Raw genomic sequence first — 27,960 nt, 5'->3', positions numbered from 1 at the left:
CACAACAGCTGTTTAGTTTGGCTGTATCTGAAGGTTTTTTTCCCTTGCTCTAAAATGCTAAAATGTTTCACTTTTCAATGAATGAGTAAAGTTGACAAAAGGTGCCCTAAACCCTATTCATTTCTAGATTTCCAGCAAGCAGTTGATATCAAATGGTTAAGAAATAATTAATAAAAAAATAAGCAATAGGTTTTCGTTACATCAAATGTGTAGTTTGAGTGATAGGAGTGTGGGAATAACACACATGAATGTTACCTAAGGTTTTGTCTTTAGTAATGTTCTGTAAGGATGATGTGAAAAGTCTGTCGTGTTCTATATGAATCTATCATTCCTCAGAAGCTAGACCAGACTTCAGAAAAAATCTATAGAGCTGTTTTTATCATCAGTTGTTTTTTTTCAGTTAAAGGCCTGGGTGTGTATTTTTCTACTTTGTCATGAATTCCTTATTGCAAATTATGAAATATTTAAGTTAATATTTTCAATTAAAAAGGTGTGACACAATTGATGATTAAACAGCGTGTTAATTAAATGGAATCCTACCCAGTTGTCAGAAGGACATTTAGACATTGTGACAGTAAGACCAGTGGCAGAACGATACAGAGGTATTTGTGACCTTACAGCAATGTGCACTGTGGGAGGCTACCAGAAGATATTTGGGATTGGAGGCACCTGCGATGGAAAGGCTGGAGATGAGCTCCCTGTTTCTGTCTTGCTTTTTTACAGGATTCATCTTACAAGAAGAATGTAGTCTCTTCTCTTGGCCCACATGCATGACTCACTAAAATGTTTATGAGAGTTTGGTTTTTCTCATTATTTCTTCGAACTGTTGTTTTTCTGGGTCAGAACAAGAGGAATTGAAAGCAGGAGGTGGAGCTGTAGAAAGCTCAGTTAGGCATTCTCCATTCGGTGAAAAAATGTTTGTTCCTGCTGCTTAGAGTACTATTGTGTATTATTGTGTTAGTTTTTACCCATGACATAAAACAAAATGTTCAGTTCTTGTATAAATAAATGAAGCACAAAATAGCTCGCAGCTGGGACATGCGACCCAGAGAATTGAAGTTGTAATTAAAGACATTACACTTGATAATCCCTGCCAGTCTGTAGTCACTGACTGAAACTAGGTTATGTCTCTATTTAACAGTGAGGTGGAGGGGTTTATTATGCAAGCAGCTGGTAGACAGGGTTACAAATATTACTAAAGTACAGACGTGTGACCCCACCTTGGTCCTTGACTAGCAGGCCATCACAGACCAAGAACCAAAGGTGTCTGTTGATCATCCTTAGGGTTCATTTCCCTAAGAGCCATGGTGGTACAGCAGCTGTTCAAGCTGTTTCATAGCGCTTCACAGTGGCTCTTGTTACAAAAAGGCAAAGAAAGAGCAGTAAAGAGAAAGTATAGTCATCATACGTTTGAAAAATAAATTGCATAAACAGCGCAACAAGTTATAACCGCTTGATAAGCAGAAATGCACAATAGTTTACTGAAAGGTCTTCAGAAGACCCATATAAAATAGGTAAAGGTCGAAGGCTCAATGAAAGAACAGTCTGCTGTTATTGTACTCTTCACTAGGGATGCTGATTAAAGTGATGAAGAATGAAGTAAACTTATTTTAAGGACTTGTGTTCCACCGACCGCCAGTAACATAACAAGTTTTTCTTATAAGTATATGCTCAGTGGGGTGTATTAAAAAGGAGTTATTGTTGTGTAAAATATTGAGTGTTCTTCTTCATCTAAAACTAAATTTTACTACGAAGGTTTAAAAAAACAGCAAAGTGCAGAAGATCTCCAAGGTTGGAAGGGGTTTGTAATTACAGTCAAGATGCCACTAGATGGCGCCCGACAAAAGGACTCGGGACAGAACAGATTCACCTGTGGTCACTGAGTGTGTTATTGTGGTCATTGACTGTAATGAGAGATGCACATGCTAAAAAAACTCGTTCTTTTGCTATTTTGGAAATAATTGTTCATTATGAACAGAAATTGAAAAATACATGGTTTCCCAGCACATGTGTGCTGCTGAACAATCCCTCCTGAGACCATCTCATGATCCAAATGCCCTGAGGAACATGACTATTATGTAGGCACTTGAGCTCCGAGCTATTCTCAGTAACACTCCTTTGGACCCGTGTGTGCTGGGGCTCCTTCCGTCACACCTGAACAAGGCACGACAGCCGGTCGCTGTGGTTCGCTTTTCTGTTGTTCAGCATGCTGACGTTGTTCCCTGCTCGAACATCTGAAGTCACAGTCTAGAAATTATATTTTAAACTCGAGGAGCGCGGCACAGCGCCTTTCAAGTTCCACATGACTGTAGCAGCAGGCGCTCAAGTACGGGTTGTTGTGGAACAACGCTGCCCACTGCTGGACAATTGGTTGCAATTGCGCTATTACTTGAAAGTAATGGTAATTTTTGTAAAGAAATATTATGTAACCCTAAAGTTGAAGGGTAAATGTACCTTGAAATTCTACTTCGAAATCAAATGTTCAACATCAGCAGAATGAAATGTTCCCGGTGGGCGAGATCTGCCCTGTTTCAGACACAGTGGGTAGTGCGTCTGTGGAGACAGATGTCTGAGCAGGTGAGGAGCTGATGTAGGATAAGATAAGATCACTTTATTGGCCATATACAATTTCTTGCATTAGGAATTAGAGAATAATAAGTTATGTTTATAGCAGTAAAACAATTTTTACTTTGATACTGTTTTTGCCTATTTCTACTCTCTCATTTTCACTCTCACATTTTTCCATGGGCAGTGTTCGTAAAACATTAACCACTATCTTAATTTTATACTCTTCTGAAGGAGAAAAAAACTTGCGTCACACAGCTTTCAGAAAGCGGATTGCGGCACTGTGAGTAATGCTCTTCCTTTGGCGAAACACGTCTAAAATGTAGCAAGACAATAACACCTTTTAATGAAAATACCCTACAAACCAAAGCAAATGTCTGATCCGTGAATTTGTCCAAAGCACTTGGATTAGGAAAGCAAGAACTGAACAAATCTATCATATGTCTTTCGAATCATGGCTTAATTAAATCAACGTCGGTGTGTGTAGAGAATAATCCACAAGGCGTAATAAATGAGCTCAGTATAGTCCTTCGTAAACAAGAAGAAGAAGCCAAGTTCAGCCTCGTTCTAAAACGTTGGATAAAATAGCGAGAACGCGTGGAATGGGGACTCTGACACGGGGATTTATTTTTAGCAGTGTGCAGAGAGAAGAAACCTGTTTGTTTAAAAGTGTACTCGGTATGATTACACACTACTATGCTATTATAACTTGCGTAGTTTGCCGGAAAGAAATTTGCGTTGCGATTCAGGTTGAAATTCAGTTCAGGTGTTGGAGAACTCGAACACTTTGTCCCACGGTCAAAAGGCCGAAAGGCAGTGCTTAATTGGGGTCCAAGCTTGCCTGTAGAGCTACATTTCGCCTGGACTGAGAAGCGAGATATAGCAACAAAGCTGGGTCGCTTCATTCCTGCTTCTAACAAGTCCACAGGAATCATTCCTCGTTTATTTGCTTTTTCAGCGTCCCGTGCTTTGCTTTTACTGAAGAAAGGGCTGCATGCTTCTGATTTAAGCGCCAAGAATTACGTTTTAAATTACGTGTATTTTCACCCGTCATAAATCCATGTTTAGTTGACGTATTTTTAGACAAAGGGTGTTGAATCACCAAACGGTGATCATACCCGTTATCCAAACCATTAAGAGCGACTAGTTTGTCGTACTGGGATGGAAATGCATTGTTGTGTGCATTGTGATGTTTTGTTTTTACAAAAGGGCAGCGTTATCTTTACACATCAAGAACGTCCTTAGCTGATTCAGCCAACGGGCACTGAGCAAGGAGCTGAAAGCCAACTTTGACGATCTTGGCGGGTTGAGCCTGAGTTCATAAACCTAGACATTCATCTTTCGTAGTGACGGGTAAATACTCATACTGTGCAAACGCCTTTAAAGGCTGAAGACCGAATAGTAAGGGGTAAATACAGGTGTGATCTAATACACTGTATCAATATGTGATGCAGAATTGCGCTGGTCTGTAAAATGGTAAAACTGTATCTGTATCTTTGCCGTGAATCTCTAGTTACTTGTTGTGACTTATGTTAAACCTTACATTTACATTTTAGGATGCATCACACATTACAAGTAATTTCTAAAAACCCAAATGGGGGAAATAATTCACTAAAGTGTTACTGACGTTGTGGTAGAACCATTTAGACAGCTGTTGATGACAAGGAGTGCTGCACCAAAATTTAAATTGGCCCCTTAATTACGTGAAGGCTTTATATTTTATATTTTGTATTGTGTGTGTGGGCTAATTGTGGCCTTTTGAGCTTTGTGAAATGCAGACGCTTGATATGTTTTCAACAATGTATTCTAATGGGCTATACTGAATAAGAAATGTTTTAGTCTTGATGGGTAACAGACACCCATATTCCCAAACTCAGTTTGTTTAATTAGCCCAGTTCCCAAAAAACGATTCTGCGGAACCGCTTCTGGTAGCTGTTACCACATCTGGAGTAGGACTGTACTGTAACATTGCATGAAAAGCTGCTAGTTATCAAGGTAATATAGTAACCCTGCAGAGTACGGGAAATTAAGGGCATGTCGGATTCAGAAAACCTTTGCATTTCATCCCAAATAAGTCCAACTGAAAACATATAATTTTAGAGGACTTCTAAGAATAAATTAATAAAAATAATGCAGCCCTTGCTGCTACTCCAGGAACAGAATAATCCCCAAGAATTGGCGCCAGCGGGCAGAAAGATGCAGCTACCCTTCGACGATGTGTCTACCATGCAGGATGTTGTGGGGAAACTGGACTGTTTCCTTTTTGCAGGATTGTCACCAAGTGCTTCTCTGTTTTTAACTTCCTGATTCTGGGACCCCCACGCCTCGTCTCAGCATGGCAACACCTGTACATGAGAACGTGCAGGTAGGCCTGTGCTGTTTACTGGTCACTCCTGTTCTCCAAGGTGATGCAGTACTTGATCCTTAACTGCCTGAGTGGATTCTAACCTAATCCTAAAATAAGATCAAGACTGAGTGAACATAATACCTTGAATTTAGAGTGAAAATTGTAGATCATTAATTAAATTTCTAACATTTATGTTTTTATCTTCATGTAATTTAGTTATAATTGATTAGCATGGTGAAGATCAGACTGTTTTTTTTATTTGAACACGGTTGCAGTGATGTATCAGTGTATAGACTGTGATGCACTGTTCAAAAGTGGCTGTTTGATTGAAGCCTCTCAGCAGTCTGCGATCAATGATTGTGGATTTATTTAATGTCCTTTTTCTACCCTTTGTATGCAGACTGTCAGGATCTGTATTTTTTAATTGATTGTTTTGTTGTCTGTTGCTCCTTTCCTTGAGAAATACTATGGGTGTCGTTTGGAGAAGTCCAGGGACTTGCAGACCAATGCCAACTGTGCCCTACCCAGCTGTCCCGTGCCCAAGAGTGTCCTTGAGGCCCTCAAGCTGGTCCATCCCGAGGTTCGTGAGAGGTAGGTTTACTGGCCTCTCTGGACGCCCATTCAAGCGAGACCCATGGGCTGCATCACTCCTTGTCGTACAGGTGATATAACTGAGATGAATTTTAACAGCAGACTGGTCTCGCAGTGACAGTAATGCATTTTGATTCCTTACATGTGTCCTTTGATGCTGTGTACTTGGCCACTGGCCTGCAGCCATGGCAACAAAGAATTGTGTTTTTGTGTAGGCTCCTGGTTTTTAAAAAAATCTGAATAAAGTATTCTTGTACCTTCTTTTCTAAGTAGATTTCATTACTTTTTCACCACATAGCTAAATATCTCTCCACACAAATTACCCATCTGAATTATGTATGGAAATAGTGTATCTGTATAAGATCACTTTATTGGCCATATACAGTTTCTTGCATTAGTCATTTGTCTTTTCGCATACCCCAACTTGCTCTCCATGAGACACACAGACAGGGAGAGAAGCTTGGACTCAGAGCACAGGGTCAGCTATATATATATACAGCACCCCTGGAGCAGTTGGGGTTAAGGGCCTTGCTCAGGGGCCCAATGGAGTAGGATTCCTCTGCCGGCCGTGGGATACGAACCGGTAACCTTCCAGCTGCAGGCGTAGATCCTGAGCCACAGAGCCACTACACCGGCGTATATATTTGTTTACAATGGAACCTTATTAAATTTGGTTAATTGACTTTAATTTTACAGCAACTAGTTTAGCTTTAGCTATCCAAGATGGACACAATTTAAAATACTGATCTGATTAATTTTTCAAAATGCTGCACACACCTCCACGTGTCTCTTCTTGTATTGGCTACTGGAAAATGCTGACAGTGACTATCCTCCTTGAAATCGGGAACCTTACTGTAGAAACATTTGTTCTTGTCGGGGGGGAACTGCATCACAGTAATGTCTTCATTGTGTGATCATGGCGTAAAGAGAATTCAATTTTGATCTATGCTGTGATCACGCAGGTATTTTGGCTGTGGGCTCATCATCCCAGAGAAGCTGGAGGGGTGCAACATCCTCGACCTGGGAAGTGGGTCTGGAAGAGACTGCTACATCCTTGGCAAGCTGGTGGGAGGCACTGGCCTTGTCATAGGTGTCGACATGACGCAGGAGCTGGTACATGGCGCTAGTTCCTAAGAACATAAGACAAGTGACCAATGAGGGGAAGCCATTCGGTCCATCTTATCTGGTCATGGAGTGATCTGTCTGTTTCTTGAAGAAGCCTCTGAGGTTTTGGTCTCGGGCTTTCATCAGTGATAGAAACCCACAAGACTTAGCGTAAAGACATGTTCCTGTTCGCACCACTAAATGAATCATTAGTTTCCTGATGTGGAATTCTAAAGTAGTCCCCTGGGGTGATCACTTTATACTGTACATGTCAATACTTTTGACATGTATAATTTGCCACTCCCAATATTTTTGTATTATCTGCAATTATAACCAGCCTACTTAATGTGCCAGAATCGCTGGAATTGGTATATGTTAGATTTAGGCATTGGGCCTAAAATGGATCCGTGCATCACACCACTGCTTATGTTAGCCCTTGAAGTGATAAACCACTTCTCAGTCAAGTTAACTACATTACCTTTGTCTCCTTCAGATTTAAATTTTAAATTAACAATTGACCATTTGTGGGACAAAAACAGAACCGTATAGGAATCTTAATATTCTGTCATATGCTTTATTGATTTTGTGACAGCCTGAAAATAGTACTGACATCAAATACATTGGTAAGGTAAAGAAAAAGGAGTGGTTTTCATGGTGTCACATGATTGGGGAGTAGGTAGTTGTTGCTGTATGAGGAAATGTTAGGATACAATAGGTGGGGTTTTTAACCAGGCATCTGGAGGCCAGGGAGCTCACAGTAGTCTAATTTGAGTCAGGAATCAGGAAAGCTCAGAGCAACACTTAGAACAACCTTAAAACAGCTTTAATTTTTATACTTAAATTCTTAAAGCTTAATAAATAAAATGCAACACCTAAAGGCTTCTGCATTGTTGGAGGAAAGTATGACCTTGGCAAAAACAGTGTTGGCTAGAGAAGGAGGAAGAGGCCAAATATAAAATGAATGAGTCAGTGACGGGAAGGACAGAAGCAGTAGTGGTGTCAGATTGTACATAGAAAAACAACCTGCAGTCTAGGAGACTGAAGCAAGACCTTCTATAATGTATATGGGTTAAGCTTAGAAATATTCTAAGGGTTTAACACTGAGTATAGGAATCTTAATATATAGCCAACATAAGGAACAAGTAATAGGTTTATTCCATGCTGGAAAAAAAGAAGAAAGAAAAAACTTTTCGGCCGTGGAGCCTTCTTCAGGTGTGAGAATAATGCAGATGTGGTCGTGAAGCAGAGCTTGTAAACAGTGAACTAAGATAAAGACTAAGTGAATTCATTCTTATTGCAATGAAGTCCAAATTTAGGAAAATTAAACCTAAAAGGTTTAAAAAAAGAAATTAAGAAAATAAGAAGGAAGATAATCACTCTAAAGATTGCATTAAAACTGAATGTTCAGTGACTAACAAAAGTATATACTGAGCTGGAAGCACAACTCCAGAACACTTGAGTGGCAAAGCATTTCTTAGTAGTTAAACAACAAAAGACTGAAAAAAAGTAATTTACTAGATAATAGGGGAATTCTAATTATCGACACATTTTTACAAGAGAAGGTGTTGGTAATCTGCTCCCTGCTGTAGAAAAAGCTTTATCAGTGCTGGCAGTCAGCAGCTCACTGAACAGAAACCGTGTGGAGAAGAAGAGAGATGTTTGAAATGTTGATCTTCTGCAGGGAGAGGTAATCCCTGCAGTCTGTTCATCCTGCTCTCCCACCTGCTGGGGCCTTGTCTCATGGCTCATGGCTGCCTGTGGTTCGTCCTGCTGGGCTGAGCTGGGGGAGGGTGTGCAACAGATTGCCTGAGGTAGACATGGTGGTAAGCAGTGGCAAGAGAGCTCTCAAAATAGCTTTTTAAAGACGCTTGTAAATAGTGTGGCTGTCATTCACCTATTTGATCTTTTGTAAAGCTTCTTTCTTTGTGGTTGAATCCATCAAAAAAGACAGGAAAAACAAACCTGGAGTGTAGTTACATCTAGTGTCAGAGTGGTTCATGTATTAACGTGTAGTTTCCCACACTACCACACTACTATTACCTTTTCACTGTAACCAAGTAATCACTCCATGGTTAGACTGTTGTGTTTGTCTTGTCCTCGCCATTCTACTCTGGCCTGTAGACATTGACTTCCCCTGTGCCCTTAAAAAGCACAAGGGAATTCACTCGGAACAAAAAATACTCCTGGGGTGGATGAGGAACATACTCCAAGTTACTTTAAGAAATTGCCAGATGAAATTTGGATTAAGTTAACTCCTGAACAACCAAATGAGCTTAATGGACCAAATGCCTACCCCTCATTTGCAACCTTTGTCAAGTATTTTTATGCTTCAGAAGTTATATCTGGTTGTTTGGTGTTGTAGGTGAGGTGTATGCTTGTCCAGAAGTTAAGTATTGGTTTGGGTGGCTCCACAAATGAATAAGCTATTATAAAGCATAAAGCATTATAAAGCACAATCATAGAGTGCATCTTTAATAATTTACTACTAATAAAGCACATTTGTTAATGGATTCAAATATTCTACAGTAGTGTTATAATTTTTACATAGACATGCAAAGTTTGTGTTTTTCTTGTGAAAAATTTGATTTTCTTTTTACCAGATTTCATGTTTTATTATTAGATTCTGATGTCACGTAAATACATACAGTACCATCAAGAAAAGTTTGGTTTTGAGAAGCCCAACACTGTGTTTGTTCAGGGATATGTGGAGAAACTGTATGAAGTTGGTATCCAGGATGATTATTTTGATGTCCTTGTGTAAGTAAAGAATGATTTAATTTGGCAATGTTATGGTTTTGAATTCAACCTTGAATATGGAAATATCACCTTGATGAGATTCTTACAATGCTTATGTGTTATGTATTATATCTTTACATCAGCCAATGAGTACAAAGGCAGGATCAAAATGTGCCTTAATCTCCGAAGCTTTGTTGAAGGATATAAAGTGAAAGTATCTAATTTAGTAGAACAATAAATTAAAAAAATAGATCAGCACACTATAAGAGCAATTTGTGGAAATGTAACTTACTTTCTTTAGGTGACTTCTGTATTCTAATTAAACCTGCATTTTCATTAAAAGCTAACCAAAGGATAATATCTTGCCTTTATTTTCCAGTTCAGGCTGTGTAATATGTTTGTGTCCAGACAAGGCTGCAGTCCTGAAAGAAGCTTATAGAGTTCTCAAGGTAAGCCCTTTCTGTCCAGTGGGATTCATATAAACCTTAGATTTAAAATTGGCAATCCTTGTGAAACTTGGCGATTTATTTTAAGTATCTTGAAAGAGCTCAGCGATTAGGGACATGTGTTCAGAGTGCAAGTTGAGCCCTACAGCCCAGAAATTGCGCGTCCATGCCTGTCTGTGACAGGACCTACCCTGCGATGGAAGGGAGCACTCCTCACCCAGTAGTGGGCGCACTAGTCCTCTTGGTGGGGGGGCCTGTCCGATCCTGTGAGCGGGCAGTACCTGCTCCCTCTGAACCCTGGATCCCAGTGCCGCTATGAGCAGGATTCGACTGGTCAATCCAAGCGTATGTAGGAGCTGTGACATTTCAGAGCTGGGAGGTGACCGCATCACATGAAACAAACCTTCAGGTCTTTCTTTGTTTCTTATGGGGTCTGATTTTCTGTGGACCTTTGTAAAGAAAGCAAAAAGCCTAGGGTAAAGCTGGGTATCTCCTTATATGAGACAGGAGCACTTATTTTTCCCTCATTAGTTCGTAGGTAAGGCGGACAGTATTCTTTGTCTTCCTGTACATTCCCTTTGTTGAATGAATGTTGAACTCCTATTGTAAGGTGTAAGAACTGTGATTAGCAGGAAGCAGTAATGGGTTCAGCTGGTATTGCCGCATGAAGGCGCACATATCTGTGTACATGGGATGTTGGAGCTCCTCACTGCTGCCCAGGAGCGGTGGCTCTGTGGCTCAGGATCTGTGCCTGTGACTGGAAGGTTGCCGGTTCAAATCCCGTGGCCGGCAGAGGAATCCTACTCCGTTGGGCCCCTGAGCAAGGCCCTTAACCCCAACAGCTCCAGGGGCGCCGTACAATGGCTGACCCTGCGCTCTGACCCCAGGCTTCTCTCCCTGTCTGTGTGTCTGATGGAGAAAAGCTGGGGTATGCAAAAAGACGAATTTCTAATGCAAGAAATTGTATAGGGCTAATAAAGAAACATTATTACATTATTATTATAATGCCCTTCCCCTCCAGCACTGTATGACTGCATTAGTGCCCATCAAACATAACGAGATCAGAGCTCTTACCATACTTAGTCAGAGTAGAAGTTACTTATGAAGTCGTATTGCTCTCATGCACTATATAATGGCTAAAAAATAATTCCTTCTGTTGCAGGAAGGCGGCGAACTGTACTTCAGTGACGTGTATGCTAGCAAGACCGTTCCTGAAAATGTAAAGCAAGATGAAGTTCTTTGGGGTAAACGTACCATTTGAATGATTACAAATCAGTCTATTTTAATTCACAGGTATTGAATAATTCATCTGTTCATATCTAATATTGGCAATCATTTAGTCATTAGTCATTTAAATTAATGACTAATAATTCAAAGATAGAATTTTTAAAAATGCACTTTCCCTCTGTCAGCTGGTACATTTATTTCAATAACTATCACCCAGGTTTTTCTCAAGGAGACAATCTATAAACCCTTCAGACTCCTATTCCTTCGATCCTCTAAACACAACTTCTGATATATCTACATAAAGTATGTATACATGTAAAGATGCATATCTGTAGCTTTCTGATGTTTTTTTAACATCCAAATTAACACACAAGGGCTGGTGGGAATTTATTACATTAAGTTTGTAGGTGTGTTGTAAATGCCTGAAATTCATAGTTCTTTCACTCCTGTATCTGACTTAGCAGTTTACTGAGGCTGTCCTTGAGAAGGTGCTCTGTAAAATACAAATGTGAATCAAATTTTAAACACCTTATGGAGAATTGGAATTCTTGCTGCAGAAACATCTCCAGTCAATTTGTTTTGTATTTCTGATATGAGAAATGATCCATAAATGAAGTCGGATGAGGAGTTTCTCGGCTGTAGTTGCTGTCAGTATTTCACCTTATGGATAATTGGAATTCTTGCTGCAGAAACATCTCCAGTCAATTTGTTTTGTATTTCTGATATGAGAAATGATCCATAAATGAAGTGGGATGAGGAGTTTCTCAGCTGTAGTTGCTGTCAATATTTCATTTCTATGCCCGCTTTGATGCTCTGAACACAGGCAATGCTGAGAAGACCCCAAGTGTGCAGGGCGAGTTTGTTCTGAAACTCTCAGAGCAGGACGTGCAGAAGACTCTGAGCAGGGTGAAAATCCGTAAGGCTGCAGGGCCTGATGGGATACCACCTCGCGTCCTGAGGACATATGCAGCCCAGCTGACCACAGTGTTTACGGACATCTTTAACTCCTCCCTGTCACAGTCCGTGGTCCCCACCTGCTTTAAAAAAAAACACTATTGTTCCAACCCCCAAAAAGGCAAAAGTGACATGCCTGAATGATTACCGCCCAGTAGCATTAACATCTGTGGTGATGAAATGTCTGGAGAAGCTGGTGTTGTCACACATCAACTCCTCCATCACAGAGTCCCTGGACCCCTTGCAGTTCGCCTACCAGAACAACAGATCAGTGGATGATGCTGTCTCCCTGGCTCTGCATACAGCCTTGGAACACCTGGACACTAAGAACTCGTATGTGAGAATGCTGTTTGTGGGCTACAGTTCAGCATTCAATTCCATCATACCCAGTCAACTGGTGACAAAGCTCAGGGGATTAGGTCTGTGCAACTCTGTCTGCAACTGGCTGCTGGACTTTCTTATCGAGAGACCACAGGTGGTGCGAATAGACAATAAAACATCAACACCACTCACCCTGAGCACTGGAACCCAACAAGGCTGCTGTCTGAGTCCAAGGTTGTACTCCCTATTTACTCACGACTGCACAGCAAGACACAGCAACAACCGCATCATTAAGTTTGCAGATGACACCACTATAATAGGACTGATCAGTGATGATGACGAGTCCACTTACAGGGATGAAGTCGTACAGCTGCTTAGGTGGTGTCATAGCAATAACCTGGACTTGTACATAAAGAAAACGAAAGAGCTAATAGTGGACATTCGGAGACACAGGCCATACACTCACAGCCCACTCAGTATTGATGGAACGGAAGTGGAAACAGTCACCAGCTTTAGGTTTTTGGGAATTCACATCTCTAAAGATCTAACCTGGACTGTGAACACTGACTCTATCATGAAGAAGGCTCAGCAGCGCCTTTATTTCTTGAGGTGCCTCAAGCGATAGGGGATGCCAATACATGTGTTGGTGAATTTCTACCGCTGCACCATCGAGAGCATCCTCACCAACGGGATCACCGTGTGGTATGGCAACACCTCTTCGCGAGAAAGAAAGGCACTGCAGAGAATGGTCAATATGGCCCAGAAGATCATTGGCTGTGGTCTCACCGAGATTAAACAGCTCTATGAGGACCGCTGCCATGGTAGAATTCTGGCCATCACAGAGGACAGTCACTACCCCGGGCATGAGCTCTTCACCCCACTGCCCTCAGGCAAGAGATATAAGAGCATACGGACACTTACCACTAGATTCTTCAATAGCTTCTATCCACAAGTAGTGAGACTGGCGAACACATTTAGCCATCCCCCTCGGACCACACCTACACCATCACCATCTACCTTTTTATGATTTCTTATCTATTGTACATCTCCAGTCATTGTTTACACGTCTGTATTGTTTACATTCAAACTGTCTACATGTTTACTTGCACATTGTCTATTGTTTGTTTGTATATTGTCTTGATGCACTGTTTGCACCTTGTTTTGTTTTTTACACTTGTTTTACAATCGAGAGACTTTCTGTAAGTAAGAATTCCATTGTACCAGTACCGGTTACATATGGCAATAAAGTTCAAGTTCAAATTCATAGTAAATCAATGGTCGGGCGCCGATAATCACTGGTGTGTTTGATTTGTCGCAGGGGAAGGCCTGGGTGGCTCCCTGTACTGGATGGACCTGATATCACTGGTGAAGGATATAGGCTTCAGCAGACCCTACCTTGTTGCTGCCAGCCACATTGTCATACGTAACAGTGAACTCCTGGAAAAAACAGGTATGTAGGAATTGGAATACACACAAGGCTGAAGGACCTGACGGCATACCCAGTCGCATCCTCAGAGCCTGAGCCAATCAACTGGCAGGTGTATTCACAGACATTATCAACATGTCTCTGGCCCAAGCCATAGTCCACACCTGCTTCAAGACGACCACCATCATCCCAATACCGAAGAAAACCACAGTGACATGTCTTAATGACTACCGACCGGTGGCACTAACACCTGTCATCATGAAGTGCTTCGAGAGGCTGGTCATGGGGCACATTTAAGGACACCATCCTGAACACACTGGACCCGTACCAATTGGCCTACTGGCCCAACAGATCCACAGATGACGCAGTCTCCATTGACACACTGCCCTATCCCATCTGGATAAAAAGAACACATTCGCAAGACTACTATTCATCGACTTCAGATCAGCTTTTAACACCATCATTCCAGAGAAACTAGTCAAGAAACTTAGTGCACTGGGTCTTGACACCACCCTCTACAACTGGATTTGGGACTTTCTGGCAGGCAGACCACAGGCTGTCAGGCTTGGAAACCACACCTCTGGCACACTAACTCTGAACACTGGGATCCCCCAGGGTTGTGTGCTTAGTCCATTGCTTTACTCCCTCTACACCCACGACTGTAAGGCCAAACACAACACCAACTCCATCATCAAGTTTGCCGATGACACCGCAGTTGTAGGTCTGATCACAGACAATGATGAGAGGGCCTACAGGGAGGAGGTCAATCTCCTTACAACATGGAGACAACAACCTCACCCTCAACGTCGGCAAAACCAAGGAGCTGATTGTTGATTTCAGAAAACTGCAAAACGGACATGCCCCTATCCACATCAACGGGACTGAAGTGGAAAGGGTCATTAACTTCAAATTCTTTGGCATCCATATCACCGGGGACCTCACATGGTCTCTCAATTCCCCCTGTCTGATCAAGAAAACGCAACAGTGCCTGTACTTCCTAAGACGGTTGAAGAAGGCTAAGATATGTCCCTAGATCCTCACTGACTTTTACAGATGCACTACAGAAAGCACACAGACAGGTTGCATCACAGTGTGGTATGGCAACTGCAGTATTGCTGACTGCAAAACCCTACAGCGGGTGGTGAAAACTGCCCAGTCCATCACTGGGGTTGCCCTCCCATCCATACAGGACATTAATGACAGACGGTGCTTGAGGAGAACTCTAAGCATCATCAAAGACCCCATACACCCCAGCTACAGTCTGTACCATTGACCCTCTACCATCTGGAAAACGGTACCGGAGCATTCGGGCCTGGACTACCAGACTCTGAGACCGTTTTTACCCCCGCACTATCAAACTATTAAACTCCCAGCCTCTCTCGCCTACGATCTGAACCTCACAGTGCCTTCTCTCTTACCAAAAACTCAAACACACCTTGAAATCTACCCCTACCTCACATGTCAAGTAGTTCACTCCACATAATTTTCTATCCTTTATTTCATTATGTTGATATTATGATATCTCATTATGATTTTGCACACTGCCTGTTGTCTCGGTCTTTCTTTTCTTATACAATTGTATTGTTTTTTGTACTACTTATTGTCTGAGAGCTAGCTAAATACCATTTTGTTATACTATATACCTGCATATGAGTATAATGACAATTAACTTGAACAGATTCACTGCACGACATTGGTGGTATGAAATTAATCTTCTTTAAAAGGTGCTGTTAGTAACCAGTGGGGCATTTAACAGATCCAGTTTTGAATTTTCTACAATGTGTTTGTTAGTGGTTTTCCTGGAGCTTGCCTTCATGGGCTGTGCCACACTCAGCCACTGGAAACTATGAGCTGGAAAGGGCAAAGAACAAGCAAAAGGCAGAGGTTTGGTCCGTATATTCCTGTTTAACCGTCAAGAGGGGGGGTTCTGTTTTTCCATTTTTAACTAGAACAAATTATTTCTGCTGAAAATTTACACTTCATTCCATGGAAGGGACAAATCTTGGCTCTCTGTTACACTAATGCCAGAAATTACATAATTGATTTGTGTTCTAATTTACTTACTTTTACAGTACTAAATGCTTTTTTATTGCTTAGGTGATATTACATATGCATCTGGGACGTACCGTGTCTTTAAATTGCCAGAAAACAGAACTAATGGAAATGCCATCGTGACATACCAAGGGACCGTGTCTGACCATCCTGACCAGCTGGTGTTTGATGCCTCTCACACCTTCAAGGTATGCATGTTCTCCAGAAATTCTGCCTTGAGTGTGGACACGCTTCTGAGTTAAACATCTCATCAGATTAGAATGGGAAACAATGTGTATCCCTCCATTAAGATTGTAATGAAAAGAAAACAATAAGCAGTGTCCACTCCTCTTTGACATTGTTGGGTTGTGCGACTATGGAACAAGCTACCCAGCCATGTTGTTGAAACTGATAACCCTGGCTTCTTTCAAGAAACAATTGGATAAGATCCTGGGATCAAGTAACTACTAACTTCAAAATGGATTAGATGGGCCTACTCTTGTTTTAACCAATTTACCATGATTTACTGTTCCAGTAAACTTGTAAATAATCCATTAAGGTGCAGCATGTTTCACTGATTTGGTGATGCACAGTGATAACTGAGAATAAGATTATTTTCTGTGGTATTTGGAAGTTATTTTTTCATTCTTAAAACCTGTTCAGTGAGATTTGAGGTAGCGTGTTTTAGTGCAGAGTTCCTTGTGAGTAACTACTCAAAGAAGTGAGCTGTCCTGCCTATAGCTGTGACAGGTCTGACTACCTTGTTGCTGATATGATGCCACTGAAACTGGATAGCTTATCTTATGAAATGAACATTTGCTCGTATTTGTTTCCATGCAGGGTCAGTTCAGCTTTACAGCAGGGCTATGTTCTGTTTGATACCGCAGTGAGAGTGTTACTGTATTTTGTCTCCAGAAAGGTGTAGCTATTGAGGTGGATGCCGAGACGGCTGCTGTTCTCCAGTACTCCCGCTTTTCATCTGACTTTTCCATTCTGAACGCTGATGCTCCTCTGACCATCCAGGAGAGTTCACCTCCGGTGAGGACATTTCCTTGCAGAGCCTGGGGAAATGCAGCCTAGTGCCAGTGTTTCATTGTGATAGGTGCATTTTATGTCATTAGAGATTCTTCGATTTGAATTTAGTAGTCCCTGGCAAATCCCCGTGTTACACAAAAATAGTATGCATGTCTGAAATCCTGAAAAGTCTCTATCTCTTTCAGACCATTGTGCCTACAGTTTATTCATATTTTATTATTTTTTAATTCTTCAGACAAATCTCCTGGTAACTGCTGTGCTACAGCTTGTAGCCTAATTTCCACCTCACCTACTGTTCAGCCTCAAGCCTACACAAGCACTTTTTCACCCACGAGGTCACACCACACTTTTTAGCAACCGATTTGGCACATCTTGCAGCCCACTGCCACTGTGCTACATGCGGCATCCCACACAACTTGCATATCCCCTGCTGAACACTCATGTAATGTAGAAATCTTTTTAGTGTGTGGTTTGAGTGATATGAATGACCACCTACTATTTGTTTTTCACTGTTGGAATGTAAAAGGCAGTCAAACCACATCCAAAGTTCAACCGTAAACCAGTTTTGAACTGCTCTCATCTAAATGAGAAATGAATGTCTGTCTGCAGGACTTACGACTGTCGGAAGTACGACAGGTGGCCCAGTATTTTTAAGATAATTTATACTAAACCTGTAATAAATTTGTGTGCTTTTATGTTCAGTGTTTATACTTAGTTACATTTGATGTTGATTCTTTAATACAGAATTAGATGAAGCTCCTAATTTACTGGGAAATTAAGATGTGCTGTGTTTTTTAAATGCTTTGTTCACAATATTAGTTGTTTCTGGACACCATGATCCCAGATAAGAATGATTTTAATAATCTATTGCTTAAGTGAATCATTGAAATCTTTGAGGTCCTCTGTTTTTATTTTCTTAAAGCCACCATGCCTCCACTCTTAAAGTCTTAAAGAGACTTTTAAAGTCTCTTCTTTTTTTTTTCAGTATTCCCACCTCAACCCTTTCCTGCTTGCTGACCGGCTGGGCGCGTCCATGCTGCAGTGTTCCAAATCCGGGGCCAGAGTGAAGCAGCAGTGAACTAGCAGGAGGTCTGCAGAAAGCCCTGGGAGGCAGGAGGCGCAGTGCTGTGTCCAGTTACCCTAGTCACAGCTCCCATACCTATCTTTGACAATTTCAGCTTTGGTACTCTTTCTGAAGATTTCTGAGGCGTGTGTTTCTTCCTTGATATAGTGCCTTTTCCTTCCCGACTGTAATCTTTACACCACAGTATTAACAGAACTGTTTGCTTTAGACTAAAGAGGCAAAACTGGAGCCTAATACAACCTGCTCACGGGCTGCACTGTCCAGCTGCAGTTTTAATAAAATCCATGACAGCAACTCAGCCTTTCTTTTCTGTTTGGAAGGGGTGGAAGGAAAACATGGCTGAATGTTGTTACGAAGATACAATCTACATTAAACAGGTTCAAAAAGTGTTCTGTTCCTTTCTTCGTGGTGAGGAATCTGAGAAGGTATTCAACTTCACAAGAGTTCACTTCCATAAAACTGAACATTGCTTCGTCTGCTGTAGAGGTGTTTTTGCCTTTTTTACTCTTACAATGTTGGCCCCACTGTTAACCACACAAACTCTTGGCTAAGGCATTATTTTTACAGACCCCAACATATTTTTAGATATTAAATGAATTCTAATTGCACGGATCATGCAAACACAATAGAGGTTACTCCATTCATCTCGCTTCCCGGGTGTGGAGGTTTAACTAAATTCTCACTTCTGTACATTACATTTCAAAAACTGACACAGGCAGCACGGGGTCGCTGACGCCATGTTTGTGGGCCTGTCTGATTATACGTCATCGCAGCCCGTCAAGGCCAAACTAGCTGATCTCGGAGAGCCTGGGTGTCGATGGGCTTGTGTTGACTTTTCTCCTACCTTGCCAATGGCTCCCGCTAGTACGCTGATAAACAGGGGGACATCTTAGCTATATGTTTTTTTTCATTTTCTTGCCATATTCCTGTTTAGTTGGGTTTGGTTGTGTGTGCCGGCCATGACCGTGGAGCAGAATGTCCTGCAGCAGCATTCTCAGAAGGTAGGGTGGGTGTTGGGGAGCTGCTGCTGCCGAGAAGCGGCGAGGCTGTGGCTCAGTGCCCGGCAGGGTGGACGGTCTCCGGCGCCGCTGCCAGTCGAGTCTCCGGCTTCTCCTGGACAGCGCTTCCACGCTGCCTGGGCTGTGTCCTTCGCGTTGCACGCTGCTTGGGCGAGCTGAAACACTGGAGAAATTATTACTTTGGCGCTAGGCGGGGTTATTCGACGTCGAGGATTCATTAGCTTTGTCTTCATCGTTTTTAAAGCCGTGCAATTTGCTGCATTCCTAAAGCAAATAACCCAGTTACCCTAAAATATACCTAGGAAGTGATAATAGTCGTAATCTCTACACTTTATCTTAAAATGCTCGGATGGATCTTGCGTTGGAGCTTCATCAATAATATTGACTTATAACTAACACGAGACAGAGCCAGGGCCAGATGGCTTGTTTTCGTTTTTTTTTAGTTACTGTCGTTTAAGTATCGTTTTCTTATCTCCTCCTATAATTCTGTTTAACAACCCGGATCTGAAGAGAGGTGTTGAATAGTGACTGTTGTTGTTTGTGTAGTCGGGATAGAAATGTAGTATTGATTTGTGTAAAATATGATCACAAACGTGCAGAAAACCGTCTTTTTAGTTGTGTGTAGCAATCGTAATGGAGATCTCCTGTAGTTTGTGCGTGTCCTCAGTACTGGATAGTTACTGATGGTAATAGTAGCATGCCTGGCGTTTGATTATTAAATAGTGATGTTTCATTGTAACTCCTCAGCATTTGAAACAGATTTTACAGTAAAGCCCGGTAGAGATCAAGAAGTTAAGCTTGTAAACGCAACTGTCTGGGATTGAACCCGCAATTAGTTACATAACTCGTCCAGCCTTCACTGCCCTGCCGTGATTTCTGAACTGTAGTACCCGAGTAAGCGTGTGCATATTCCTTTACTCCTGGTCTCCATTTCTATACAGTTAACGCACAGCGTTTGGTGCATTTGTTAGATTTATAACTGATATCCGTCTATGTTAGCTTAATATATTCCTGGAGGGGATTGGTGTTGTGTTAAATGTATAGTATTAAAGTGAAAATATTCTTGTATTTGCTTAAGTAGAACAGCAAGCCAGGGGCAAAGCAAAATAGCCAAATGGGCACCCAGAACTGATAAGCCATTATGTTCTGGAGCAAGAGGCACTGTGGGCTAAGTACTGTTTAATGTTTCCTACGTATTACAGACACAAGCCACGGGGAAAAGACGAGAGGGAGTGGTATAGGATTTCTGTGTTCATTGGAAACCTAGAATCTTGTGGTTTTCTATTCTAGCCGGATTCTTGATTTGGATCAGTTGCTTAAGCCCTTTATTAATGAAATCATGGTTTAATTAAGCCTTTTTAAAAATGTTTTCAAATTTAAATCTATAAAGTGGACTAAAAAACTACAGAAGTGAAAGGAAAACATATAAAAGAAAGCTATAACCATGTACATGGATTATTCTTTAAACAGCAGCCTCCTGCGAGAAGATCCATATATATTGTGTGTCTGAGAAGTCTTTTTGGCTACACTTTAACATAAATCTCAGAAAGTCTGTTCTGTAGTTCATTTAACTTTTGTGAGTATGTGAACGGATATAGGATACTTTTCTCGCATACAGGTGGTAGCGCACAGAACCAAGACACTGCAGAATCAGAAACCAAAAGTATTACCACAAGCAGAAACAACTGAATTTCAGTCCTTAGTTGATTCAAATCAAGCGTAGCTCACTTTAAAGTATGTGGTATGGTAGAAAAACATCTTGCTTTAAGCTGAATAAATAGTTGTATGTACAGACTATGGAGAAATGACACTGATATGGGTTTATATTTTCTGCTGCATGGATAATTTTTCTTCACCTTCTTCACATTGCAAAAAATAAACAGGTAAGCTAAACAAAAATGAGCTCCTCTGACATGGTCAAGCCAAGTTCACTTTAAGACTGTGATGTGTACAGAGTTGGCTCCACTGGTACTATATCTAGGTTGAATGTGGAAATAACAGTGACTCATTGACTTTACGAATCATTAAAGTCATTAACTCTTTAGAGAGGTTACAAACAATGGCCCATCTAGCCTCTTGGGTGGTTTGTAACTAATTGATCCAAGCTGATCCAGATGTTTCTTAAAGAAGCCAGGGTATCTGCTTCAACAGCATGGCTGGGGAGGCTGTCCCATGCTCTCATAATCCTCTCAGAAAAGTGCCTGCTTTTCCTGGGTTCATATGCACCTTCATGTAGCTTCCACATGTTTCCTCTGGTTTGTGTTTCACTGTTGATTCAGTGTTAATACGCTATCATTTTAACCATTATCAGAAGGATGCTTATTCTTGGTAAGGATCATGGTAATTCAGTCTATACCCCAGAACTGTAGGGCGCAAGGTAGGATTATATCCTACGAGGCTGCAGTGCTGCTATGTTTCATACTGAAGCAGATGAAGACCAAGAGTAATACGAAGTGACCATTTATGCACAATTTTTGACAACTGCCACTAAAGACCAAGACTTTTAAAAGACTTTTAAAACAAATTTCAGTAATTTATTCTCCTAATGTTGTATTTATTTTTCTCCAATACAGTAGTTGTTGAGACTTCAACCATGCACAGTCGAAACAGTCTGAATGGAGGTTGCTATAGTAGCTGCAATAGCTCATTAGTTTGGTCATTTTAGGCCATTACTCTGACCACATTGATTCAGTCAGGTTTTTTTGGCAGTTGTTGTAAGAAGTATTCATTAATGCTTTTAACAGGTTTTGTGTTTTCCTGAATATCTTTACATATACTATGCACAGTACATCTCAGTGACGTGCATTTATTTCTGAGGTGTTCAAAGTTTTCTAGTTATACAGCAAAGAATGACCACTGTGCTGTTTTAACAGTAACATTCCCGTAACATTGTTTTGCTGTGACATTAGCCAATGTTTTGGTTACTTAATATACTGTGGAGCACATTACGTTTCCATTATTGATGTTTCCAATTCAGAAGTATTAATATGAGAATTTAATGCTCTGAAACCGGCATAGCTCACTAGATTTATAGAATGAGATGCAGCTCTTTACAAGTTCTGCTTTTGCTGAGGTTTCTCTGAGCAGCAGAAGTTTAGTTCTGGTGTCTGCTGGCACTCTTGTCCAGAGATGCTATTTTGGACGGGCAGTTGTAAGAGCAGTGTTACATGTTGAGTGTTGGTTACAGTCTTGTGAGTCAGCACCGCAGCATCCCTCAAATCATGTGACTAATAAGAGGGCTTATTCTCAGCTTGTGCTTGGCTGATACAGTTTTTATGTTGCACTAAAGATATTGTCCGCGGTGTGTCCTGCCTTGCATCCATGCTTGCTGGGATAGGCTCTGGATCCTCTCCGACCCTGTAGTAAACAAAGTGATTAGAAAATGGGTGGATGTAAATGTTCTATCTGTGCTCTATCGATTTGCCTGTCTTGCACACTCTTTGCTTATTTTCAAATTAGCATATTATTATTGAGAGTTTCAGAGACCACAGGGAGGAAATCAGTGTCAAAGTATCTCAGTCCTACTTTAATTTATTTCCTTCATAAAAAAACAATTAATTAGTAATCTAGACTTAATACAGCACAATATTTAAGCTGAAAGTATTCTCAGAGATGTGATAAATCTTGCCTTTCTAAGCAAATGGCTCTCAGAACATTAGGATTTATTGAGTTACTAGCATGTATAGCATGCTCTGTGTTTTTATTTGGTCCTTTTGTTAGTGCTAACCAAAACCGATCAGTAACTGGAATATGTGGATATTGGTTTTATTTGTGATTGTGATTGAAGCATTTGTTTCAAGTTAGAATGTTTCTACAATTAAAAATATTAAATATCCAAGTCATTGTGACATATTAATTCCTCTTCCTGCAAGTGTACTTGATATTGTAGTAGGTCTTCTGTCTGTGGATCAGGAAAAAAATGGACTTAATCCTCTTTGTGGTCTGCAGCAGTTTGATGCTCCCAAGAGTGAGCTCTGATCTGCTGGAGTGCCCCATGAATCTGACTCCCATTAGAGGCAGTGGCACGGACAGCACCCCTGAGAATGTCAACCCCGTGTTGCCAGGCAGAGGTTGTGAAGTAAAAGTGAAAGGTGGGGCTGTGGTGTGTCATGCTTTCTCTTTGCTGTCCCCTCACAGCACCAGCAGACACTTCTGAACCAGCTCCGAGAGGTCACCGGAACCACAGATGTCCAGCTTTTACAGCAAGCTCTGCAGGTAGGGCTTGAGAGTTTGCATCCAGCGACCACAAACAGTCATCTTCTCCAACACCGTTATTTCAGTGTGCCAATTGCTATGAACTAAATATCAAATATGCTGACACAGTTAAACTGCTACTGCATCAGATTCTGGTTTAGTAATTATAATTAGAGAGGATATGAATTTTCAGTTACATAGGCCTGTCTTTTTATTCTTCAATGTCAGTTTAACATATTGAAGGAGGAGGAGACTAAGCCCTTCTGAAAAGATACAGTTATCTTGGTCTGTGGCCCCATGAGGAGATTACCGAACCACACATACAGTCATGCTTGAAAGTTCGTGAACCCATTGCATAATTTGAGATTTTTTGTTTTTTAACCACAAAATGCATAATTCATCAGAATTTGTCACTTCCTAATTGAAATTAAATATACTTATTCACCAATTTGAGTGTTTTGAAAGAAAATAATACAGTACAATACAGCAAAATAATACAGTATACACACAGTATACAGAAATTGTGCAGGTGCAAAAATAAGTTCTATGACTTACATCAAGGTAAAGCAGGATCAGGTGGGTCAATGACAGAGTGTTTACCAATTAACCAGGGTAGCCAATGAAATTGAAGATCTGAAATGATATGTTAGGGAGGAGCAAACATAAATTAATTCAAAAGAAAGCAGGTCAGTTACTCTTCCTGCGAGTCCAGCATCATGCCTCAAACTAAGGAAACATCAGCAGAACTGAGGAAAAAAGTAGTGTATGCTCATCAATCTGGACAAGCCATTTCAAAAAGATTCAGACTCCATAAATCCACTGTTAGGCAAATAGTATACAAGTGAAGGGCATTTAAAACAATGACAACCCTGTCAAGAAGTGGACGTCCTGCTAAGATTTCACGCAGGGTCACAAGGAGAATAATAAAATAGGTAAAAGGTAATCCTAAAATAACATCCAGAGAACTACAAACCTCCCTAGCTGCCTCTGGAGTAGTGGTGCATAGATCAACAATAAGAAGAACCCTGAACAGAAATGGCATCTGTGGAAGGGTTGCCAGGAAGAAGCCTCTTCTGTCAAAAAAGAACAAAGCTGCCCATCTGAAGTTTACCAGAGACCACCTGGACAAACCTGAAGAGTCCTGGAAATCTGTTCTCTGAACAGATGACTCCAAAATTGAACTATTTGGGCACAACAAGAGGGCCCATGTTTGGCGAAGAGCCAACACAGCCTGCCACCAACAAAACCATATTCTACTGTCAAGCATGGTGGTGGGAGTGTCCTTGTATGGGGTTGTTTTTCTTACTCTGGACCTAGGCAACTTGACATCATTGAGGGAATAATGAATTCTGAGAAATATCAAGGAATTTTTTAGAAGAATGTCAGGCCATCAGTTCAAAAACTCAAGCTGGGTACAAAGTGGATGTTTCCAAGACAACGATTCTAAACATTCAAGTAAGTCCACTAAAGCTTTAGAAGAAGAGTTTCCGTGTCCTGGAATGGCCAAGCCAAAGCCCTGACCCGAATCCTATTGAAATGCTGTGGCAGGACCTGAAGAGGGCTTTTCATACAAGACTTCCTTCAAATCTCACAGAGCTGGCGGAGGTTTGTAAAGAGGAGTGGGAAAAAATCCCTCCAGCAAGATGTCAGAGACTGATAATTGTTTATAAGGGGGCGACTGTGTGAAGTAATTGCTGCCAAAGGAGATACACAAATTATTGACTAAAACATTTTCTTTTGCACGCAAGAATGTCTGGTGTTTTGTTAAATCTCACAGTTGAATAATCTATGAGTTCAAATCCCTTTTTATATGTGGGAAGTCTTTAGGATATTCATTCTTTATATTCATTAAAAGTTCAGGTTCATATAATATCTAAAATGACCACCTTGAAGGGTTCACAAACTTTCAAACATGACTGTAATACTGAATTGAACACCAGCGAATGTGTCCCCCTTGCAAGAAACGACCAGGCGTAGATTGATATGGATCTAGCTAACTGACGCTCTCAGATGCTGGTGAGTCCAGGTGACTGGAAGCTAATGTTTTATGTGTCTCTTAAAGGTTAGTAATGGGGACCTTGCAGAGGCAGTTGCCTTTTTGACAGAAAAGAGCACAAAGGTTCCCCAGCAGGATGAAGCCACATACTACCAGACTGCGCAGATTGGAAATGACAGATACATCAGTGTGGGCAGCCAGGCTGACACAAGTAGGTATTTCAGATTTGTCCTGCGTTGTGTAATGCCAGGCTTTGTATGATCTGACTGATGCCTAGGCTGAATTAGTCCCCCAGTCCCCAGGGGATTAATAAGCTGTTTATAATAGAACAGTGCAATAATTAGTTAATTGTAGGTTTTAGTATAAAACTCCCCCTTCAAGCCTCTTTATGGAGAAGGTGTGTATTATTAGTAAGGTATGATTGACTGCTACAGTTATGTTAGAGCTATATGTTAAATCTTTGATATATTCTTACTGTAGGGTTCTTTGGGATAATAAAGTGAAACTATTGTTTTGCAACATACTTAATGTTGAAAAATGCAGCATAATATCGTTTTCTAGGTGAAATCCTCTGTTGGCATATTGCTTTGAAGATTTTCAAAGGTCTTAATTTCTTTTTTTACTTAAAGTGAGCTTGGTGTTTCAGATGTTATTGATCTGACTGGAGATGACAAAGATGACCTTCAGAGGGCAATCGCTCTCAGCCTGGAGGAGTCCAACAGGGCCTTCAGGGAGACTGGAATCACAGATGAGGAGCAGGCCATCAGCAGGTGATGAAGCTTGGAGCACTGCAATGTAATGACACCTTGCCAAGCGCTAGTATTGTAGGTGTTTTATATGTGTTGTTAAGATACAGGTGAGACCACAGATCAAGGCTTTTCAAACTCGGGATGCACTGCGCTGTGCTGTATTTGAAAATTTCACTGGTACTAAAGCATGTCAGATTCCGATTTGAGTTTGCAGAAACAAAGAGTGCTGTTGGAAGTATAAAATATAGAAATCTCTCAACCAATATTGCTAGTTTACCTGCAGGTCAAGTCATCTATCAGACTAACAAGATTTTTGTGTACGTACCTGATTCCAATGATTTAATCTGCAGAGTTCTAGAGGCCAGCATAGCAGAAAACAAGGCCAGCTTGAAGAGAACTCATGCTGAGGTTTGGAGTGACTCCCCAAACCCCCACGACAGGAAGAGGCAGGAGAACTGTCCGGTTGGTCTGAAGAATGTCGGGAACACATGCTGGTTCAGTGCTGTCATCCAGGTGAGCATTCTTCTGCACTGTGCCTTGGGCAAATGCATGAATACAGCTTCCAGAAATACTCACATTATCCTCAGTTACTGTTTGCTGCTCAACTGTGACTGGTTCTAGTTATAAACTGCCCTATACGGGAGACTGGCACTGTACTGTGATAGAGGACGCATATCATATTTATTCTGTATTGTTATACAGAAACTAACATTATCCTGCAGCTAGGATCACACCTTTTCCCTTCTCTCATTTTCTTCTACATTCCCTCTATTCATTGTTGGTTTCATTTCACACCTCTGTTCAGTATATGTGTATTCTGCAGTATTAATCTAAATATGTGGGAATCTTAATAATGGCAAAAAAAATCATTTTTCTCCCTTTAAAACTAATTGGGTTACTCAATAACATAAAATAGATTAGGAATTTATCAGTTGTATAAAAATCAGCATTTGCAGTTGTTCAGTTTCTTGTTCACAACACTTAAGTGATGTGTTAGTTTAAATAAAAGTACACTTTATATTTCACAGTTAAATTGGTAACTGTGGTAACGCTTAGATCATGAACTTAGTCAGAAGGTGCTTTAAAATAACAGCCAGTACTTTTGACCTGGGTCTGTTTTCACAAAAATGAATTGATATTATAATGCATCAAAGATAGAGGTTTTTTTGTGCCTGGGTGTGCCGGGTCATTTCTTAGGATTGAAAAACTCTTAAGGTCTCCAGCACTGGGGAGTCTCCTCTTGAATCTGCTCCTGCCTTCGTAGTGGATGCAGAAACTAATCGTGTACTATTAGAAAACAAACAACATACCTGATATGTGTCCAAGGACTGCAGAAATCCAAGATACGCAGTCACATGCTGTTTGCACACAGTGTGTAATTCAATTCTTTAAGGACACAGTGCACACTTACAGACTGGTAGCTCTATCATTTGTACCTTTAGGAGGCATTGAATATATCCCTCAGGTTCAGCAATTTTTTTAATTGAATTAGAAGTAAATGGACTTACTGTTAACACATTAATCCCAATTTTAATATAAGCATTATGCACTACAAGGGCACTAATTACTTTTAAATATACTTAAGAATATATGCCATGTTTTGGCCTGTACTATTCCATTTTAATTTAAGTGATATATTTTATAATATGGTGGTATTTTTTGTGTTAATTTCTACAAGTTCTTATTGCATTGTATAAAGAATCTACAGTAAACATATGTTTGACAGAATTACAGACGTTTTCCTTCATCATGTAAATATTTATACTATGGCTACATGACCAAAATTTGTGTAATGCAGGTCTTGGAAAAAAATAGAAGCTGTTTAACTGTAACACTCTGCCAATGTGAATAGGTTCCTTTCTTGTAAAAATGAAGAATGTTCAGCATGTTCAGTTTTTTTGGAGTTTCTTAACCTACGTGTCCTTGTCCAGTCTCTGTTCAACCTCCTGGAGTTTCAGAGGCTTGTTCTACATTACTCTCCCCCTGCCTGTGCTCAGGACTTGCCTCGCAATCAGAAGGTGAGTAGAGTTCTGCCTCCTTCCTCATAGGCTTCATTCAGGTAACCCAGTCAAGTGTTACAAACAGCTTCATCAAATCAGCAACCTGACAGGCTACATATTTCGGCCTGTCTGGCT

The 27,960-nt window shown here is 40.9% G+C and overlaps 2 protein-coding genes across 8 annotated transcripts in view; both read left to right on the top strand.

The window, feature by feature from the left end:
* Window positions 1-2,541: 2,541 nt before the first annotated feature.
* On the top strand, window positions 2,542-18,300 carry LOC148830026 (arsenite methyltransferase). 3 transcript variants are annotated; one of them, XM_088920347.1, is made up of 11 exons: window positions 2,542-2,577; window positions 4,835-4,930; window positions 5,373-5,503; window positions 6,466-6,616; window positions 9,228-9,364; window positions 9,723-9,792; window positions 10,952-11,033; window positions 13,610-13,741; window positions 15,815-15,957; window positions 16,664-16,786; window positions 17,769-18,300. In XM_088920347.1, the coding sequence occupies exons 2-11, from the start codon at window positions 4,901-4,903 to the stop codon at window positions 17,859-17,861; spliced, it is 1,092 nt and encodes a 363-aa protein (XP_088776473.1). In that variant the 5' UTR covers window positions 2,542-2,577; window positions 4,835-4,900; the 3' UTR covers window positions 17,862-18,300. The 3 variants fall into 3 exon arrangements, with proteins under 3 accessions (XP_088776473.1, XP_088776472.1, XP_088776474.1); XM_088920346.1 differs by lacking the exon at window positions 2,542-2,577 and adding an exon at window positions 2,804-2,848; XM_088920348.1 differs by lacking the exon at window positions 2,542-2,577 and adding an exon at window positions 3,160-3,243.
* A 280-nt stretch (window positions 18,301-18,580) lies between these two features.
* usp25 (ubiquitin specific peptidase 25) overlaps window positions 18,581-27,960 on the top strand; it is a 33,544-nt gene continuing 24,164 nt past the window's right edge. For 2 of the 5 annotated variants that reach the window (XM_088920343.1, XM_088920341.1), the window contains exons 1-6: window positions 18,581-18,868; window positions 23,024-23,101; window positions 25,143-25,287; window positions 25,723-25,846; window positions 26,176-26,338; window positions 27,757-27,843. In XM_088920343.1, the coding sequence (XP_088776469.1) occupies window positions 18,827-18,868; window positions 23,024-23,101; window positions 25,143-25,287; window positions 25,723-25,846; window positions 26,176-26,338; window positions 27,757-27,843 (639 nt within the window). In that variant the 5' untranslated portion in view covers window positions 18,581-18,826. The remainder of the gene's footprint in view (window positions 18,869-23,023; window positions 23,102-25,142; window positions 25,288-25,722; window positions 25,847-26,175; window positions 26,339-27,756; window positions 27,844-27,960) is intronic. The other 3 variants (XM_088920344.1, XM_088920342.1, XM_088920345.1) reach the window with 3 other exon arrangements.

This window comes from Atractosteus spatula, chromosome 7 (assembly GCF_055471065.1).
Source record: "Atractosteus spatula isolate fAtrSpa1 chromosome 7, fAtrSpa1.hap1, whole genome shotgun sequence".
NCBI lineage: Eukaryota > Metazoa > Chordata > Actinopteri > Semionotiformes > Lepisosteidae > Atractosteus > Atractosteus spatula.
This window is presented reverse-complemented; position numbering and strand designations above follow the sequence as displayed.

Coding starts and splice junctions, on each gene's coding strand:
- LOC148830026 (XM_088920347.1), top strand. CDS start 4,901: ATGGCAACACCTGTACATGAGAACGTGCAG. Junction 9,793..10,951: donor AAGCTTATAGAGTTCTCAAG/GTAAGCCCTTTC, acceptor CTTCTGTTGCAG/GAAGGCGGCGAACTGTACTT. Junction 11,034..13,609: donor GCAAGATGAAGTTCTTTGGG/GTAAACGTACCA, acceptor GATTTGTCGCAG/GGGAAGGCCTGGGTGGCTCC.